This window comes from Ictalurus furcatus, chromosome 26 (assembly GCF_023375685.1).
Source record: "Ictalurus furcatus strain D&B chromosome 26, Billie_1.0, whole genome shotgun sequence".
NCBI classification, from domain to species: Eukaryota; Metazoa; Chordata; class Actinopteri; order Siluriformes; family Ictaluridae; genus Ictalurus; species Ictalurus furcatus.
Genome location: NC_071280.1, coordinates 18,951,117 through 18,967,602, shown reverse-complemented (window position 1 = coordinate 18,967,602; position 16,486 = coordinate 18,951,117). Strand labels below are relative to the sequence as shown.

The following is a 16,486-nucleotide window of genomic DNA, read 5'->3' as shown; positions in this document are numbered from 1 at the left end:
TAGTCCACTGGACCGGGTCTGGTGCCCACTTTTTAGTGAGATCAGTCAACGAGCTGGTGACTATAATAATTAGGCACGGACCTCCCAGAAACTGTCTCACCTCCTTTTTGGTCTTGGGTCTTGTACAGGTCGCAATCGCTGCGGTTTTGTTAATTTGGTAAATAAATGGTAAATGGCGCACTTATATGGCGTTTTTATCCAAGGCACTTTACATTGTGTCTCATTCACCCATTCACACACACTCACACACCAATGGTAGCAGAGCTGACATGCAAGGCGCTAACTTGCCATCGGGAGCAACTTGGGGTTCAGTGTCTTGCCCAAGGACACTTCGGCATGTGTAGTCATGTGGAGTCACGTGGGTCGGGAATCGAACCGCCAACCCTACGATTAGTGGACAACCCGCTCTACCACCTAATCCACAGCCGCCCGTTTTGGGGCGCACCTGCACCTGCACCTGCCCATGACCTAAGTGGAAGCCCAGATACTGTACTGCCACCCGTCCAATCGTGCACTTCTTCGAGTTCACCGTGAGCCCCGCCCACCTCAGCGACCTCAGGACCACTCGTAAATGCTGCATGTGCCACGGCCAATCATGACTATAGATAATAATATCATCTAAATAGGCAGCGGCACATGCCGCTTGCGGACGAAGCACCTTGTCCATGAGCTGCTGGAATGTCGTGGGCGCCCCAAACAACCGGAAAGGAAGGGTCACGAATTGGTGTAATCCAAGCGGAGTGGAAAAAGTCGTTTTTCACAGGACATGGGAGTTAAGGGGATCTGCAATATCCCTTGGTTAAATCCAGTGTCGAGTAAAAGTGAGCTGCGCCTAACCAATCGAGCAGTTCATCAATGCGAGGCATTGGGTATGCATCAAATTTAGACACAGCGTTGACTTTGGGGACCAAAACCACCGGGTTGCTTCAGTCACTGTGGGATCCCTCAATTACCCCCATGTCCAGAATAGCCTGGAGTTCGTCCCGTACCTCCTTTATTTTGTGTTCAGGCAGTCAATATGGGCAGGTGCGTATCACCACGACTGGGGTTGCCTCATTGTGGCGTTTTATGAGGTGTGTGCAACCGGGAATGGCGGGAACACATCAGAAAATTCCATCTATACTTTAGACACATCCGTGATTTGGGACGGAGAGAGGTGGCCCCACGCAGGACAGGGTGCCTTGAGGGCCCACTTTTCGGAGCTCCTCTCTCCCAGGCACTACGGTTGCCAAAGCTACAGGCACTGCCTCCCTCCATGGCTTAAGGTGGTAAATTTGGTGCTCTCCGCCTCTATCCGTTTGCTTTACTTCATAGTTGATATCCCCGACTGGTCATGTGACCTCAAATGGCTCTTGCCACTTGGTGAGTAATTCTGAGCTCGACATCGGTAGTAAAACGAGTACGTGATCTCCCAGTGTGAATTCCCATAGCTGAGTACCCCTGTTATACAGCTGGGATTGGCGTTGTTGCGCCTGTAGTAAATTCGCATGGGTTATTTGTCTGAGGGTGTGGAGATTTGCTCTCAGGTCAAGAACATACTGAACTTAATTTTTACTCTTTGAAGGTCCTTCCTCCTCCTAATTTTCTCGAATCACGCCGAGCACGCAGGCGGCCTGTGGCCGTATAATAATTTGAAAGGGGAAAATCCTATGGAGGCTTGTGGGACCGCTCATACTGCGAACAGCAGGGGCTCTAACCACTTATACCAATTTCGTGCATCTTTGTGAATGAACTTCCAGATCATGTTCTTAAGTGTTTGATTAAAACGTTCCACCAGCTTGTCCGTTCGTGGATGATAAATGCTGGTGAGGATGGATTTTATCCCCAACATCCCTTACAGATCGCCTAGTGTTCATGACATTAACAAGGTGCCCTGGTCAGTCAGGATCTATTTTGGGATCCCGACCTGGGAAATAATGCGGAAGAGCACCACTACAATATTCCGTGCCGAAATGCTGTGGAGCGGCACGGATTCTGGGTATTGCGTTGCATAGTCCATTAAGACTAACACAAAGCGATGCCCACGTGAAGACCGCTCTAATGGCCTGATGAGGTCTGTCCCACCTCTTTCAAAGGGGACCTTGATTAATGAGAGTGGGGGCAACGGTGCTTTTGTCATTGATGGTGGATTCACCAGCTGGCATATGTGGCATGGCGCACACCTCCAGCGTACATCGGAATCGGTCCAGTGTTTTCCCCTGCTTTAAGTGCCCTGCCATGGGATTATGGTTAGCCGCCTGGAATACCAATTCCAGACGGCTCCCCAGAACCAACATTTGTTTGACCTCTTCTTGTGCCACCCTATCGTGATTTACTGAAAAATACGGGTGGGAGAGCATAGCATTAGGCTGGGCCCGCTGACCATTGATTACTCTCTCTTGGTCAAAGGCGTGCTTTGGTGTTTCGTCACGTGACAGCTCCAAGGGAAAATCCCCAAGGGGAATCCACGCCAAGATGGGCGGAGCACCGCTGTGGTGTGGTGAGGTTGAATAAATGGGTGAATGTTGTTTATTTAACTCTGCTGTAGATCACAGTGGGATCCTCAGCATTGGAAGGCCTACAGAAAGAGAGTAAATGATCACAGTAAGATCCAGCAGAAAATCATTTCCAGCTCTGTTAGAGTGGATGAAACAGACCTGCTCCTCTCACCTGTAGTCAGCACCGCTGCGAGTGAATCTGACGAATCTGACACTAGAGTACCGAACCTCCTCGTTCTCAGAGGCAGAAGCTTTCACAGCAGAACTCTCAGCGTTCCCGGGGTCAATGGCATTCTGATGTACAACGCTGGCATAGAGAACTTCATCCTGATTGTCCAAGGCTGAATCAGATACAGAGTTGATTGGATTTGTTACTCCTTCTGGTTTGGAAAAGCAACCAACATGGAATAGCGAAAACAGTCACCTGCTACATGCTATATGATGATAATTGTTTTTGCTGATTTATCAGTTATAATTATATTTTGAAATATATTTATCATAATTCACCATTATTATGTTTATTACATATGCAGCAGTATTTTTAAATATTTAATAACAAGCCTAAGAACATTTTATTGTAAATATCACATTTATATCTGTTATTTTATGACTATTTTGTGTTTTGTGTTTTATTTCTTTATCTGTAACGCATTCAGTGAAATATATAAATATATAGTGTTTATCATGTATACACTGCTGCATTAAGTTGCAGTGTGTGATTAAATGAGGTCATTTTCTTGAAGTGTGTATGATAAATGACCATCTAAATTCTTTATTGTACTTCACCATGCCGGTGTGTATCAGTCTTTACAGTCCTGTAAAGCCATAATTAACACTGGGTTCATGTGTTTCTCTCTATGACCATCTCCTGCTGTGACTCCTTTGGCCTGAAGGAGGGGCTGTTGAGTTCATTTCACTCAGTCATGTGTAAAGATCTGAGTTACACATTTATTCTGTAAATATTAAGTTATACATTTATAATGTAAACTTTCATTTTCTAATACATTCATTTGGCATTAAATAAAAATATGTTTTGTTATGAATTGTGAGCTTTTTTCTTGTCACATCATCATTAATATATATTATATATGTATATAAATACCCATAACACCTACAAATTATTTATTTTAAAGTAAGACTATTCATTGTGTAGCAAGTGAGAGAGAGAGTGTGTTTGTGTGTGCATGTGTGTGTGCATGTGTGTGTGCATGTGTGTGTGCGTGCTTGTGTGTGTATGTCTGTGTGCGTGCATGTGCGTGCATGTGCGTGCATGTGCGTGCATGTGCGTGCATGTGCGTGCATGTGCGTGCATGTGCGTGCATGTGCGTGCATGTGCGTGCATGTGCGTGCATGTGCGTGCATGTGCGTGCATGTGCGTGCATGTGCGTGCATGTGCGTGCATGTGCGTGCATGTGCGTGCATGTGCGTGCATGTGCGTGCATGTGCTCGTGTGTAGGTAGCTCAGAAGGTCATGAGTTCAATCCCCAGCACCACCAAACTGTTGGGCCCTTTAGCAAGGCCTTTAACCCTCAACTGCTCTGATGTATAAATGTAAGTCGCTCTGGATATGAGCATCTGCCAAATGTTGTTTGTGTGTGCTGGGGTGATGATTCACTTCCTCAGTAGGTTCATTTGTTCACACATTGGGACTGATGTGTTCAAATGTTCTGTACACAATGCATACTGGTGCAAACACAGTCTTGCCGATGCATTAACACATGTTTGAAAATGGCAGTAAGTTTTTAGTCTTAGTTAAAAAACAAAACAAAACAAAAAGTCTGGTATAATTAATTTTCTTTTGTGTAAAACACCTGAGGTAATAAATGCACAAACACCCAACACATTACACAAAAATGACTTTATCATACTCGAGGTGAAAACTCTCTGCTTCGGTGCTAGTCTCTTAGGGTTTATTATATTTAGGGAGCATGTTGAGTATTTTCTTTTAGATTCATTAAAATGTGTATTTTTTATCTTTCTTTGTCTGTGTTTTTTTCTCCGATTCAGAAGGAGGGACAAATTTAGCAATAAAGCGGAAACAACACGGTGTATTCACACTTACATCATCAACACATATTAACCACACTCTCTTTCTCTCTCGCTCTTTTATTTAGTCGTAGTTTGGTTGCTGGACATGAGGGTCGAGAAGGCACAGTAAGAAAACATTCAACTTTAATATTTTTACTTTTTTATTTTACTAAATTTTCTCATTATATGTACATTTCCTGAACATGGAGAGGCTCAATGTTGGGTTTTCAGTGCGGTTGTACTTTGTGGTGTTAAATTGGGAACTACGTGACATTTAGCCATTTTTACTGATTGCTTATCTGTATTGGGAATTATGGATATACAGTATAATACTGATTTCATGATAAATTATATCTGAGATAATTGTGGCTTTTTGTGTATTTTTTAGAACAATAATCAAACTCTGAATGTTAGAATAGTTGTATTGAATATTTAATATCCCAAACTGTTGCATTTTTTTCATAAAATTGTTTGTTTCCTTATATTCAATGATAAATAATTCTTTTTAAAGTTAATTAAGCAATATCACATGAGCAAGAACACTGTTATACTGAATACCGACGTGGCTATGATTCGGCCGCAGGCACGAGGCCAAAGATAAACAGCACGATCACTAGTGTTACAGTTCTATTAATAATAAATTAATATCAATTATCTGACCGCAGACACAATATGGACAAATATTTTGGTTATTTTTACTCCGTCGATGGAAATAGATCCTAGAGAAGCCAGTACTGCATGTTTCCATGGTAACGCACAGACTGACTGACAGGCCATAGTAAGTGTAGGAGCAGTTTCAGTGTTTGTTTTTTTGCTGTTTTTTGCTTTTTTTCTGACAGTTTCTTAGCAAGTGTTTATATAGTGATCATACTGTGTACCGTGAAAATGTCTTCTGTTGTGTATGTATAATGTATAACATTTTTGAGTAAGCAAATTATATATTTGAATACTGTTAACTTTGTTGGAGTTAACTTTTGACCTTGCTTGTGATTGGCTGTGAGAATACAAAATAAAAAAGGTGGTGCTCCATGAGGCAGCACACTGAAATAGAGTTTTCCTCAGGTAGATTTGTACAAGTGTTCTTTATTGGCAATTCTTTTAGTTAATCACCAAATAAAAGCCATCACTTGAAAAGACAGTCCGTAATTGTATTTGTTTTTTTTTTTCTATTAAATACATCTTCAAGTATGGTCTGAAGTGTGATTTGATATTTTGGTCATGTGACCCACCTCTATTATCATGTTTCTGAGTCGTGCAACAGGAGTAATGCTATCTTATACAGTACTTTTATCTTACAACCCAAATTCCAAAAAAGTTGGTACAGTAAGGAAAATGCAAACAAAAAGAGTTGTTTGAAAACGTCTGGGTTACGCATGTAACCCTGTTCCCTGAGAAGGGAACGAGACTTTGTGTTTAGCATAACACTATGGGAGCGCCCTTGCGCGCCACCGGCATCTGAAGCTTGTGTAAAATCATACCTATTTATAGGCCTGCCGTGATCGGGTGACGTGGCAATTAAGTGTGTCGCGTGATATATATATGGCACGTGTGAACGCCTGCCGTCAGCCTCTATTATCTGAAGTGAAGACGCAATTCACAGGCCTACCATGATATGAAAAAGCTACGTAACATCTCATACCCTTCCCAGGGAACAGGGTTACATGCATAACCCAGATGTTCCCTTTCAAAGGGAACTCCACGTTGCGTTTAGCATAACACTATGGGAACGAGAATACCCCCTCCATCATACCATGGTTTACGGCCTGTTCAAAAAGACCCAAGCCCGAGGGTAACTGCAAGACACTCGAGACCAGGTGAATGAATGAATGAATGAATATCCAGGCTGTAATATCGGATGAATGTGTGTGTTGTAGACCACCCTGCAGCAGCACACACATCCTTGTAAGGATACCCCTTTGGACAAAGCCTTCGAGGAGGCAACCCCCTTAGTGGAATGAGCCCTTATGCCCAGAGGCGTAGCAAGACCATGCGCCACATAAGCGATAGAGATTGCTTCCATTATCCAATTAGAGATGCGCTGCTTTGACACAGCATCACCTCTACTGTCGCAGACCAGCAGCTGCTCCACTTTAAGGGCCCAAATAGGGCACTTGACAGACCTTCCAGGACCACAGAAAGGTCCCAGGAAGGTATGCGTGGCCTGCAGATGGGCCTCAGTCGCTTGACACCACGCATAAACCTCAAAATTAGAGGATTTTGCCCCACAGAGGCTCCATCAACAGGGGAGTGGCTGGCCGAAATGGTGGCCATGTAAACCCTGATTGTAGAAGGAGCCCGCTAAGAAATGTCCTTGTAAGAACTCCAGGACTGTAGCTATTGCACAGTTCACTGGGTCTAGCTGGCATTTCTCACACCACAAGACAAAAAGCTGGCACTTGAGCACATACAATTTCCCCGTGGAAGGTGCTCTAGGGTTCATAAAAATAAATAATCCCTCAGATAATGAAAGACTTCTGATGGATGCTGTGATAATTGTATTTCATCACATAATAATTTCTCTAAAGAAAAGGAGGTTTAACAGCTCAGTAGATTGTATGTTGTTGTGACTTATTATAAATACATTTGATATATTTTTTTTCTATGGAATCTTTCCAGTAATGATGTTCCTCCAAATGGCTTCTCCACTTCATCTGGTCTTTCTGTTCATGATCTCAGGTGAGTCACACATTAACATCATCATGACTACACACCCCAGAGACAAAAAATACAAGCAGAACCACCAGTGTGTTTAGATTTTTGTTAAAACTGCAACATTATAAATATAATATAACAATGCAAGTGAAGACTGAATAGTAGTGGATGCTGTTAAATTTTAATTCCACATTACAAGTCCTGAGTTCAGAACACACCGCTATGTCCAGATCCTGCACACAGTTTTCTTCCAGTGGTAAAGAATTGTTTTTATTTCTCCAACCCGGAGTTCCAGAGGAGAGAAGTGAAGCTGTAAGATAACTCAGTGTTTTATGGGGCTCAGGATAATGACCTCTAATCACCTCTTTCATGTGTCATGTTTCAGGAGCTCTTGGGAATGAATGGAAAGTGACATACATCGAAACAAAACTCTGTGCTTTAAAAGGATCTACAGTGTTTATGAACGTTACGTACACACACCCAACACGTCTTACAGTGAAGAACAGGTTTTGGTTAATAGACCCAGTTCATGGTAAAGAGCTGACTGATCTGCGTAATGATTCAGGTTACTCAGACAGAGTGGAGTATTTAGGAGATGAACAGAAACACTTCTCCCTCAGACTGAGTGACGTGAAGAAATCAGATGAACAGAAGTACTGGTTCAGAATCATAACAAATGAAGAAAAAGAAAGATGGCTGGGTCATCCTGGAGTTAGACTCACTGTTACAGGTAAATAAAATCATCTTATTTTCTACATCTATCACTCTGAACATAATCTCTCTTTAGATACAGGAGAGTCAGAGTTTTGTACCGGATTAATGAAGATCTCTAACATGTTCTTTATAAATTAAATTGAACAATAGGTGCTTGTGGTAAAAGCGACTAGTCTCCAGAGTTGAAAAGGTTACTAACACTGAATATAAAACTGAAATGATTATCATTAGATAGAAAAACACTTTGAGAGAGCAAAGTTTAAACGTAGACACTTTACTGTCTTCAGGACAGCTTTCCTGATTGAATGTTTCTCTCGGTGTGTAAGATCTTCAGGTGATCGCTCCTGCAGAAGTGACAGAGGGACAATCAGTCGTTCTGACCTGTAAAACCACCTGCAGTCTGACTGATCCAACATTCATCTGGTACAAAAACAGACGTGATTTAACCACAAACACCCCCAAGAGCAATGAACTCCACCTGCAGCTGGTCAGCAGTGAGGATGCAGGCAGTTATAGCTGTGCTGTAAGAGGATATGAACATCTCCCCTCTCCTGATCAAACCCTCAGAGTCAGATGTGAGCTTTATTTACCTTCTTATATATTTTTTTATAACTTAATAGACCATAAATCACTTCATAGTTACAGAAATGAAGGAAAAAGTAATGGTGTAAGTAATGAAAGCAAAAACGACAGACAATGACCTCATCATTGTAGGATTTTTTAAATTGCATTATATTAACACAGAATCCCATCTCTATAGATCATTTAAAGGGAAAATACGAGCACACACAGGCATGATAACAAGAAGGTGTCCCAGAATTATTACAGTATAAAAAGATTCTCAGATTTATGACTCTATTGTGCAGTGAAGTGGGTTTTATTTTCATTAGGAGCCAGACATAATGTTAAATGAAAGCACTGAAATGAGATGAAAATTATATTCAAGAACTGATGAAAAAAAAAATCCACACTGCTTATGGCCTTGAACTGCTTTCATCATTCTCATCATGGAACTCTCTAGATCCTCCAAAGAACGTCTCAGTGTCCATCAGCTCCTCTGGTGAAATAGTGGAGGGCAGTTCAGTGACTCTGACCTGCAGCAGTGATGCTAACCCACGTGTGAAGATCTACACCTGGTTTAAGGGGACGACATCAGTAGGAAAAGAAAAGACCTACACCATCTCCAAGATCAGCTCTGAGGACAGTGGAGAGTACAAGTGCAAGTGCAGTAATGAAGTCGGACATCAGGACTCCATCAGTGTAACTCTGAATGTTCTGTGTAAGTTAAAGCTGAAGATCTCCTCACAGTTAATAAGATTTTAAAAAAAAAAAAAAAAAAGCTATCATAGAAAGAAGTCTCACTTTCCTACTTATTTTAGATCCTCCAAAGAACGTCTCAGTGTCCATCAGCTCCTCTGGTGAAAAAGTGGAGGGCAGTTCAGTGACTCTGACCTGCAGCAGTGATGCTAACCCACCTGTGGAGAACTACACCTGGTTTAAGGAGAATGAATCGTCACCTGTAGGATCTGGACAGAGTTACGGAGCTCTACAGAGTGGACAGTACTACTGCGAGGCTCAGAATCAACACGGCTCTGAGAGATCAGCTGCAGTGTCCGTCACTTTAAACAGTAAGAGCGATGATTATTCATTCCTGTTTGATCACTGCTCTGTTATCCTCTATGGATGAACTTTTAAAGAACGGTTTTTCACTTGCCCTGTGTGTGTGTGTGTGTGTGTGTGTGTGTGTGTGTGTGTGTGTGTGTGTGTACTATCAGGTGGCTTTGTAATTATGTACGTGGCAATTGGAGTTGGACTTTTTGGCCTTGTAGCTCTTCTCTCTGTACTCTTCTGGCTGAGGTGAGAATATTTGTGCTGATAAATTCATCACTAATTCCTCTGAAGAAGCTCACGATGGATAAATATTTGACTTTGTGTGAGCAGAAGCAGGAGACAGAAGAAAAAGGCAGATGAAGGTGACTCTCAGGTGAGTTATTACAGAAATGTTCATCAGGTGGCTGCTTTGTTCATAATAAACTCTTACTGTAAAGATCTTCAGCAGAACCTGCTCACGTTCTCCACCCCTCCTCTCCGCAGAACGTCGGGCCGAGCGCTAAAGACGACACGTACGCAGCTCTCGACCTTGCGGGCCGGACATCTGATGATGTGTATCACACACTTGCAGAAGTGTTTACTGAAAAACACAGTTCCTTGTAGTATGTTTGATGATGATGGTCTAACCGAATGATGATGTATTTTATTGTTGGAAATCTGTGTTCTATTAAATCCAGATTTATGCAGTGAGAGCTGTTTTCACTTTTTGATTTTACTTTGGAGTCACACACCTGATTGGTCAAATTCAACAAGGCGTGGCCTCTTTCTTTTTTCACAGATTTCTCATCCCAGTCCTCCTGCTGACACGCCCACTTCCTCTGACTAAAGAGCAGTGAGTTTTATCTTTTAAACCCCAAACCACCATTAGATTCGAGTAATGTGATAATATTATTCTTTTACTCTGAAGATGTGAGAGCTACAATACACAGCTGTAACTCCAACAGTAATTTTAGATTTATTTCCTAATCAGTAATATTAATAAACGTAAATCAGAGAGTGTGTGATGATGACTGATGTAAATAAATGTTAGTAACGTGTTCTGCTTTAACACACAGTTCTGATGTTTCTGTGTGTTGTTTCTTTGAGGAACATGATGAATGAAATGAGTCCTGAAACAGCTGATGAATAGAGAGAGCTCCTCACTGAAGTGGAGAAACTGAATCGCTCTTTACACCAGCGACATCAGCATCTTACAGCCATTTAAAGCAGCTTTAATCATTTTATAGCAGTGTGTGAAGTACTTTTTCTACTGCCAGCAGGTTAGGACTGTTCCAGTCAGCTGTAGAGTTTTCACTCATTAGTTATCGCTTCTTTATTGTGAATATTGTAACTGAATAAAGGGGTTGAAGCTCAACTGAAGTCCAGAATGTAAATATATTTAGCAGAGAATGTGTATTTAGTGAGAAATAAAACTAATTATGATGTATTAACTTTCTCAGAACTGTACACTGTAGGTCAGTGTTATAGATTTAAGCAGCTAATGTGTCAGTCCTGATTGATCTAAAGTAATTACTGCTATAAACTCATTTAAAGTAGTGAAGTGATGTTTTATTTACTGTTGACGGTGTGAGTGGCCATGTTGGTCTGATGTCATGTACTGAACTCAGGGTTGAGGAGACCTTCCTGACTTTCTGAGTAGGAATTCTGAGTTGAGGGGCCGTTTTCTTTGTTTTTTTGTGAGTTATGAGCTTTATTCAAACACAGCATGAGGTCCTGATTGTCAGCCAGTGATCCTGGAATAGACTCCTGATTCACTGTGACTCTGACCAGGATAAAGCTCTTGTATATATCGCAGTAGAGCTACTTTAACTAGCCAAAGCTGTTCATATACATCCTTGTTTCATTTTGTCTCACGCCAAATAAACAGATAAAACATATTATTCCACTTTTTATGTGAACTGTTCATGTCACTATCAGGATCTGAAGCAAACAGACATAAATTTGGTGTCAGCAACTTTTTTTTTTAAAAAAGTATATTTTGGTCTGTGAGTGATTTCTGTAATCACAGGACAGTTATTATAGATAAAGGAAAAACTTGTGCTGCCAGACCTCACAGAAGTGTTTGAAATTTAATCAGTTATATTAATCATTATTCAGCTTACATAATAAACAATCCAGAAGTGTATTTAGTGTAGGTTTAATTTATTATATATTGAGCTTAAATGTTGATCTGCCTTAAAGTGCTGAAAATGCTTGAAATTTCACTTACTAGTGATGGCAGAATGAAGCTTTTGCTCCAACTGTACCGATAAAGAGTTCATTACTCAAAGCTTTTCATCGCAGTGTGTGGGGCGCACGGTGGATGAGTGGTAAGCACGTTCGCTTCACACCTCCAGGGTCAGGGATTTGATTCCCACCGTGGCCCTGTGTGTGCGGAGTTTGTATGTTCTACCCGAGTTGCGGGGGTTTCCTCCCCCCAGTCCAAAGACATGCATGGTAGGCTGATTGGCATGTCCAAAGTGTCCGTAGCGTATGAATGGGTGTGTGAATTTCTTTGCACGGAAGGAGCCTCCCTGGCGCACCCTGGGTAACGTTCAGTATGGTACTGCTGAGCGGCTGATCCTTCCACCACGATGGTTCCACGAAAAGAGGAAGGTCTCAGTGTGTGATAGTGACACCTGGTGGACAAAAAGGTGAATCACTTCTGTTATTGTACTTCATCCTGCTGCAGGTCTTTAAACTGGATTGGAGCTAAGACCTGAAGTTTATAAAGAGTCATATTTATTTATCCGACCTGTGAATGACAGATCAAAGATTAGTTCTGATAATTATTAGCACTAATATGCTTGTAAAGTGTGACAAGCAGGCCTGGGGACTGACAGATCAGGATAAAAAAAGAAAATGGTAAATTTAATCCATTACAGTTAGGTCACAAAACAAAGTAATCAGATTACAGGTACATTTTGTAACAAATGGGAATACTATCAGGATTTTTATTTATTTATTTATTTTTTCATTTAAAAGGAAAGAAAGGAAATGTCTTTTTAATTGGGTGCAGAGTTGCATATGGCACTAGTAAATGCCTGAAATTATTGTATTCTTCATATTACTTGTGTAACAGGGTATTTCAAAAGGTAATTAAATAAGCTTGAGTGAAAATCATTCATTTTGACATGGACAGAACGATCCATTCATATAAAGTGAGGGAGTAAAATGTGCATAAGGACACTGTGTGATAGGATCATCACTAAATCATTAAATGTGCTTCTGAGACTTGGCAGTGATAGTGCTTGTGTAACTGGGGGAATGACAGAAAGGTGACAAGGTAGTGTTTAATGGTTTTTATTAAGAAATAAGAGCTGTTTGACAGTGTTGATTCTATTTCTCCTCTTTGTCAGAACTTCCCCTGGCTTAGAGAACGCTCTTTCACATGGTAAAGAGGAGGCTGGTGTACAAAGGAACTGCAATGCCAAAGTGTATAAATGACCAAAACTAAACCAAAAGTGCAAAAATTCACCAAGAAAAAAAAACGTAAACAAAAACAAGAAATAATTTGTGACAAATAATTAGTGATTATTTAAATGTAGTATATTGATTATCCAACTTTCAGAGTACAGTACTCCTCACATCCCAAACCAATCAGACTGATCCAAAAGATCTGGGGTTCTGACAGGCAAAGTGAATCGAGCACGTGATTGGACAGAAAGTGAGGTTTCGTTTGTCATCTATCACGTGATTCTGTGAAACCAGTACACTCCCCAGTACTGGTTTCACTGGAGATGGTGTTGCCTCCTCGATACATGCCTCGAAGCTTCAGTGTCGTACCTAATGTCACTACTACAGGTTTGTCTGATCAAGCAAGTGTCAGAAGTTTGCGAACTCTCTGTTTAACACTTTTAAAGGGGCAGTTCACATTTAAAATGTCCAGTGGTGCGGCGTTTAGCAACTCCAGATGCTGGTCGACATCCAGATCAGGGAACAGCAAATCCAGCTATAGTTGTGAACTAAGTTATTAAATTGCAGGTTAAAAGTCAAATGAAACTGAGATGAACAGTGCCGAGACAGGATTTGAGCTTCAACAGATGAGAAAGGTAGTTTGTGGAGAGACACAGAGAATAAAATCGGCGTGTGGTCCGAGAATATCGTGTCAGAACTGGAATAAAGTTGATTTGATGTTCGATATTCACGGAAATGTTTCAATTTGCAATTTGCAATGCAATTTGTTTCCCTTGTTTCTATTTCTTTACTATTCTCTCTGGAGAATCTGCTCAGGTCCCCAAGTAATCTGCTACTCCAAAGGGGGAAAAAGTCTGTAAATATCAAAAATCTAAAAGGTGTGCTTCATACCTGACAGCTAGATGAATACTTTACAGTTGGTTTTGTGACTGTAAGTCATTCCATTCAAATGGAAATGAGCTTTAAATAATAGTATATTTTGTGTATGGGCCCATGCTGCAGTGAAATTCATGTCTAATTTAAATGTGATTTAATAGTTTATTTTGATAAATATCAAAAATCTAAAAGTTGTTTCTCATACCTGACACCTAGATGAACACTTTACAGTTGGTTATATGACTGTAAGTCATTCCCTTCAAATGCTATTGAAGTTAGAAACGTGTTTAACAATGTAGTATGTAACTTTAGAGACGGTCCCTTAATGTCCGCGAATATCGAACGTACAGCCAACTTTATTCCAGTGAATATCGAACGTCCAACGTCAAACCAACTTTATTCCAGTGAATATCGAACGTCCAACGTCAAAGCAATTTTATTCCAGTCTCATTTAGGATCAGTTTAGAGAAGGGACTTAAATCTCCCACCCGTGACCAGGATTCGGTTATAAACATAACATCCAACTTGTGAAAGAAGGAAAAGTCGAACCGAGGACCAGGAGACCAGCAGGAAGTGCGCAACAATTCGGGAGCAAAGGATTCTGCTTTAACACACTCAGGTCTGCTTTATTAATTATCTGCTGAGTTGAATCAGGTGTGTTGGGAAAAGGGAAAACACTGACATTAGTAGAGCAGGAGTACTCCAGGAGCAGAGAGGAGAAAGGCTGATTATGTAGCTGCGGCTGTTGGTGGTACTCTGGTGATGGAGTGTGGAAGGCCATCGGGGCCAATACATGTAGCTCTATTCGTTTATCAGATGTGTTTCATACCGTTAGAGTTTCAGTTCAGTTTGTCTTCTATATATTTGGTCTTTCCTTTCTTAGTTTCTGATGAAATCTTCTGCTGTTTAATTGAGTTTATTGGTGACAATATTGAAACTTATGAACCAGCGAGACAGAGAATCAGTCAACACTGCTGTTTGTCCCACTAGTGCACGCTCTATTTACACTTGAAATATTTACTTAGCTTCATGCACAATAATAAATCTACATAATTATTCTGTTTTTACCCGATTCTTTACCTTAACTGACAGAACTGCACCTTTCTGTATTAAAACATCCTGGTTTGTAAAATATGCGTGATTTTTTATTTTATTTAACTTTAGACATCTTTCCAGAAAATCTCTCTTTCAAGTATCAGATTCTGCTATGCAAATGATGACACTTCTATGAATATGCAAATTACTGCATGACAATGCAGCAATATAATATTACAATATAATATCTAACAGCACATCCCCACTGTTTATTCCTTTTATACCACAACAGTTTAACAGCTCAGTAGATTGTATGTTTTTGTTGTGACTTATTATAAATAAATTTGATATATTTTGTTTCTATAGAATCTTTCCAGTAATGATGTCCTTCAAAATGGCTTCTCCACTTCATCTGGTCTTTCTGTTCATGATCTCAGGTGAGTCACACATTAACATCATCACGACTACACACCCCAGAGACAATAAATACATGTAGAACCACCAGTATATTTAGATTTTTGTTATAATTGCAACAGTATTAAATATAATATAACACTGCTCCTCACTTGAGCTGAAATTGTGTGAGTAAAATGGACTTAAGTTCAAGGTCAGAATCACGTTTAAGACACGCCTCTGTTTCTGAAAAACTCCGCCCCCATACATAACTCTCACATAACGTGTGAATAGTTTTTAAATCTGTAGTTAAATCTGAGGTCTGAATATTGTGTGTGTGTGTGTGTGTGTGTGTGTGTGTGTGTGTGTGTGTGTGTGTATGAGAATCAGTGACACTGGATATAAAGAAGTGTAAAACAGATGTAAGTGAAGACTGAATAGTAGTGGATGCTGTTAAATTTTAATTCCACATTACGAGTCCTGAGTTCAGAACACACCGCTATGTCCAGATCCTACACACAGTTTTCTTCCAGTGGTAAAGAATTGTTTTTATTTCTCCAACCCGGAGTTCCAGAGGAGAGAAGTGAAGCTGTAAGATAACTCAGTGTTTTATGGGGCTCAGGATAATGACCTCTAATCACCTCTTTCATATGTCATGTTTCAGGAGCTCTTGGGAATGAATGGAGTGTGACATACAGCAAACTAAATCTCTGTGCTTTAAATGGATCTACAGTGTTTATGAACGTCACGTACACACACCCAACATATCTTACAGTGAAGAACAGGTTTTGGTTAATAAACCCAGTTAAGGATATAGAACCAACTGATCTGCGTAATGAACCAGGTTACTCAGGCAGAGTGGAGTATTTAGGAGATGAACAGAAACACTTCTCCCTCAGACTGAGTGACGTGAAGAAATCAGATGAACACAGGTACTGCTTCAGAATCATAACAAATGTAGACAGAGAAAGATTCCTGAGTTATCCTGGAGTTAGACTCACTGTTACAGGTAAATAAAATCATCTTATTTTCTACATCTATCACTCTGAACATAATCTCTCTTTAGATACAGGAGAGTCAGAGCTTTGAAGCGGATTACTGAAGATCTCTAACATGTTCTTTATAAATTAAATTGAACAATAGGTGCTTGTGGTAAAAGCGACTAGTCTCAAGAGTTGAGAAGGTTATTAACACTGAATATAAAACTGAAATGATTATCATTAGATAGAAAAACACTTTGAGAGAGCAGAGTTTAACAGTAGACACTTTACTGTCTTCAGGACAGCTTTCCTGATTGAATGTTT

At 40.4% G+C, this 16,486-nt stretch overlaps 1 protein-coding gene across 1 annotated transcript in view; it reads left to right on the top strand.

Annotated features, from left to right (window-relative positions):
- Window positions 1-16,486, top strand: part of LOC128601839 (titin) — a 29,550-nt gene that overhangs the window by 9,361 nt on the left and 3,703 nt on the right. Inside the window, exons 2-13 of the mRNA XM_053615234.1 lie at window positions 7,543-7,887; window positions 8,198-8,446; window positions 8,893-9,150; window positions 9,251-9,499; window positions 9,647-9,728; window positions 9,813-9,855; window positions 9,966-9,994; window positions 10,261-10,314; window positions 10,569-10,588; window positions 14,253-14,373; window positions 15,156-15,226; window positions 15,847-16,191. Coding sequence (XP_053471209.1) covers window positions 7,543-7,887; window positions 8,198-8,446; window positions 8,893-9,150; window positions 9,251-9,499; window positions 9,647-9,728; window positions 9,813-9,855; window positions 9,966-9,994; window positions 10,261-10,314; window positions 10,569-10,588; window positions 14,253-14,373; window positions 15,156-15,226; window positions 15,847-16,191 — 1,866 coding nt within the window. The remainder of the gene's footprint in view (window positions 1-7,542; window positions 7,888-8,197; window positions 8,447-8,892; window positions 9,151-9,250; window positions 9,500-9,646; window positions 9,729-9,812; window positions 9,856-9,965; window positions 9,995-10,260; window positions 10,315-10,568; window positions 10,589-14,252; window positions 14,374-15,155; window positions 15,227-15,846; window positions 16,192-16,486) is intronic.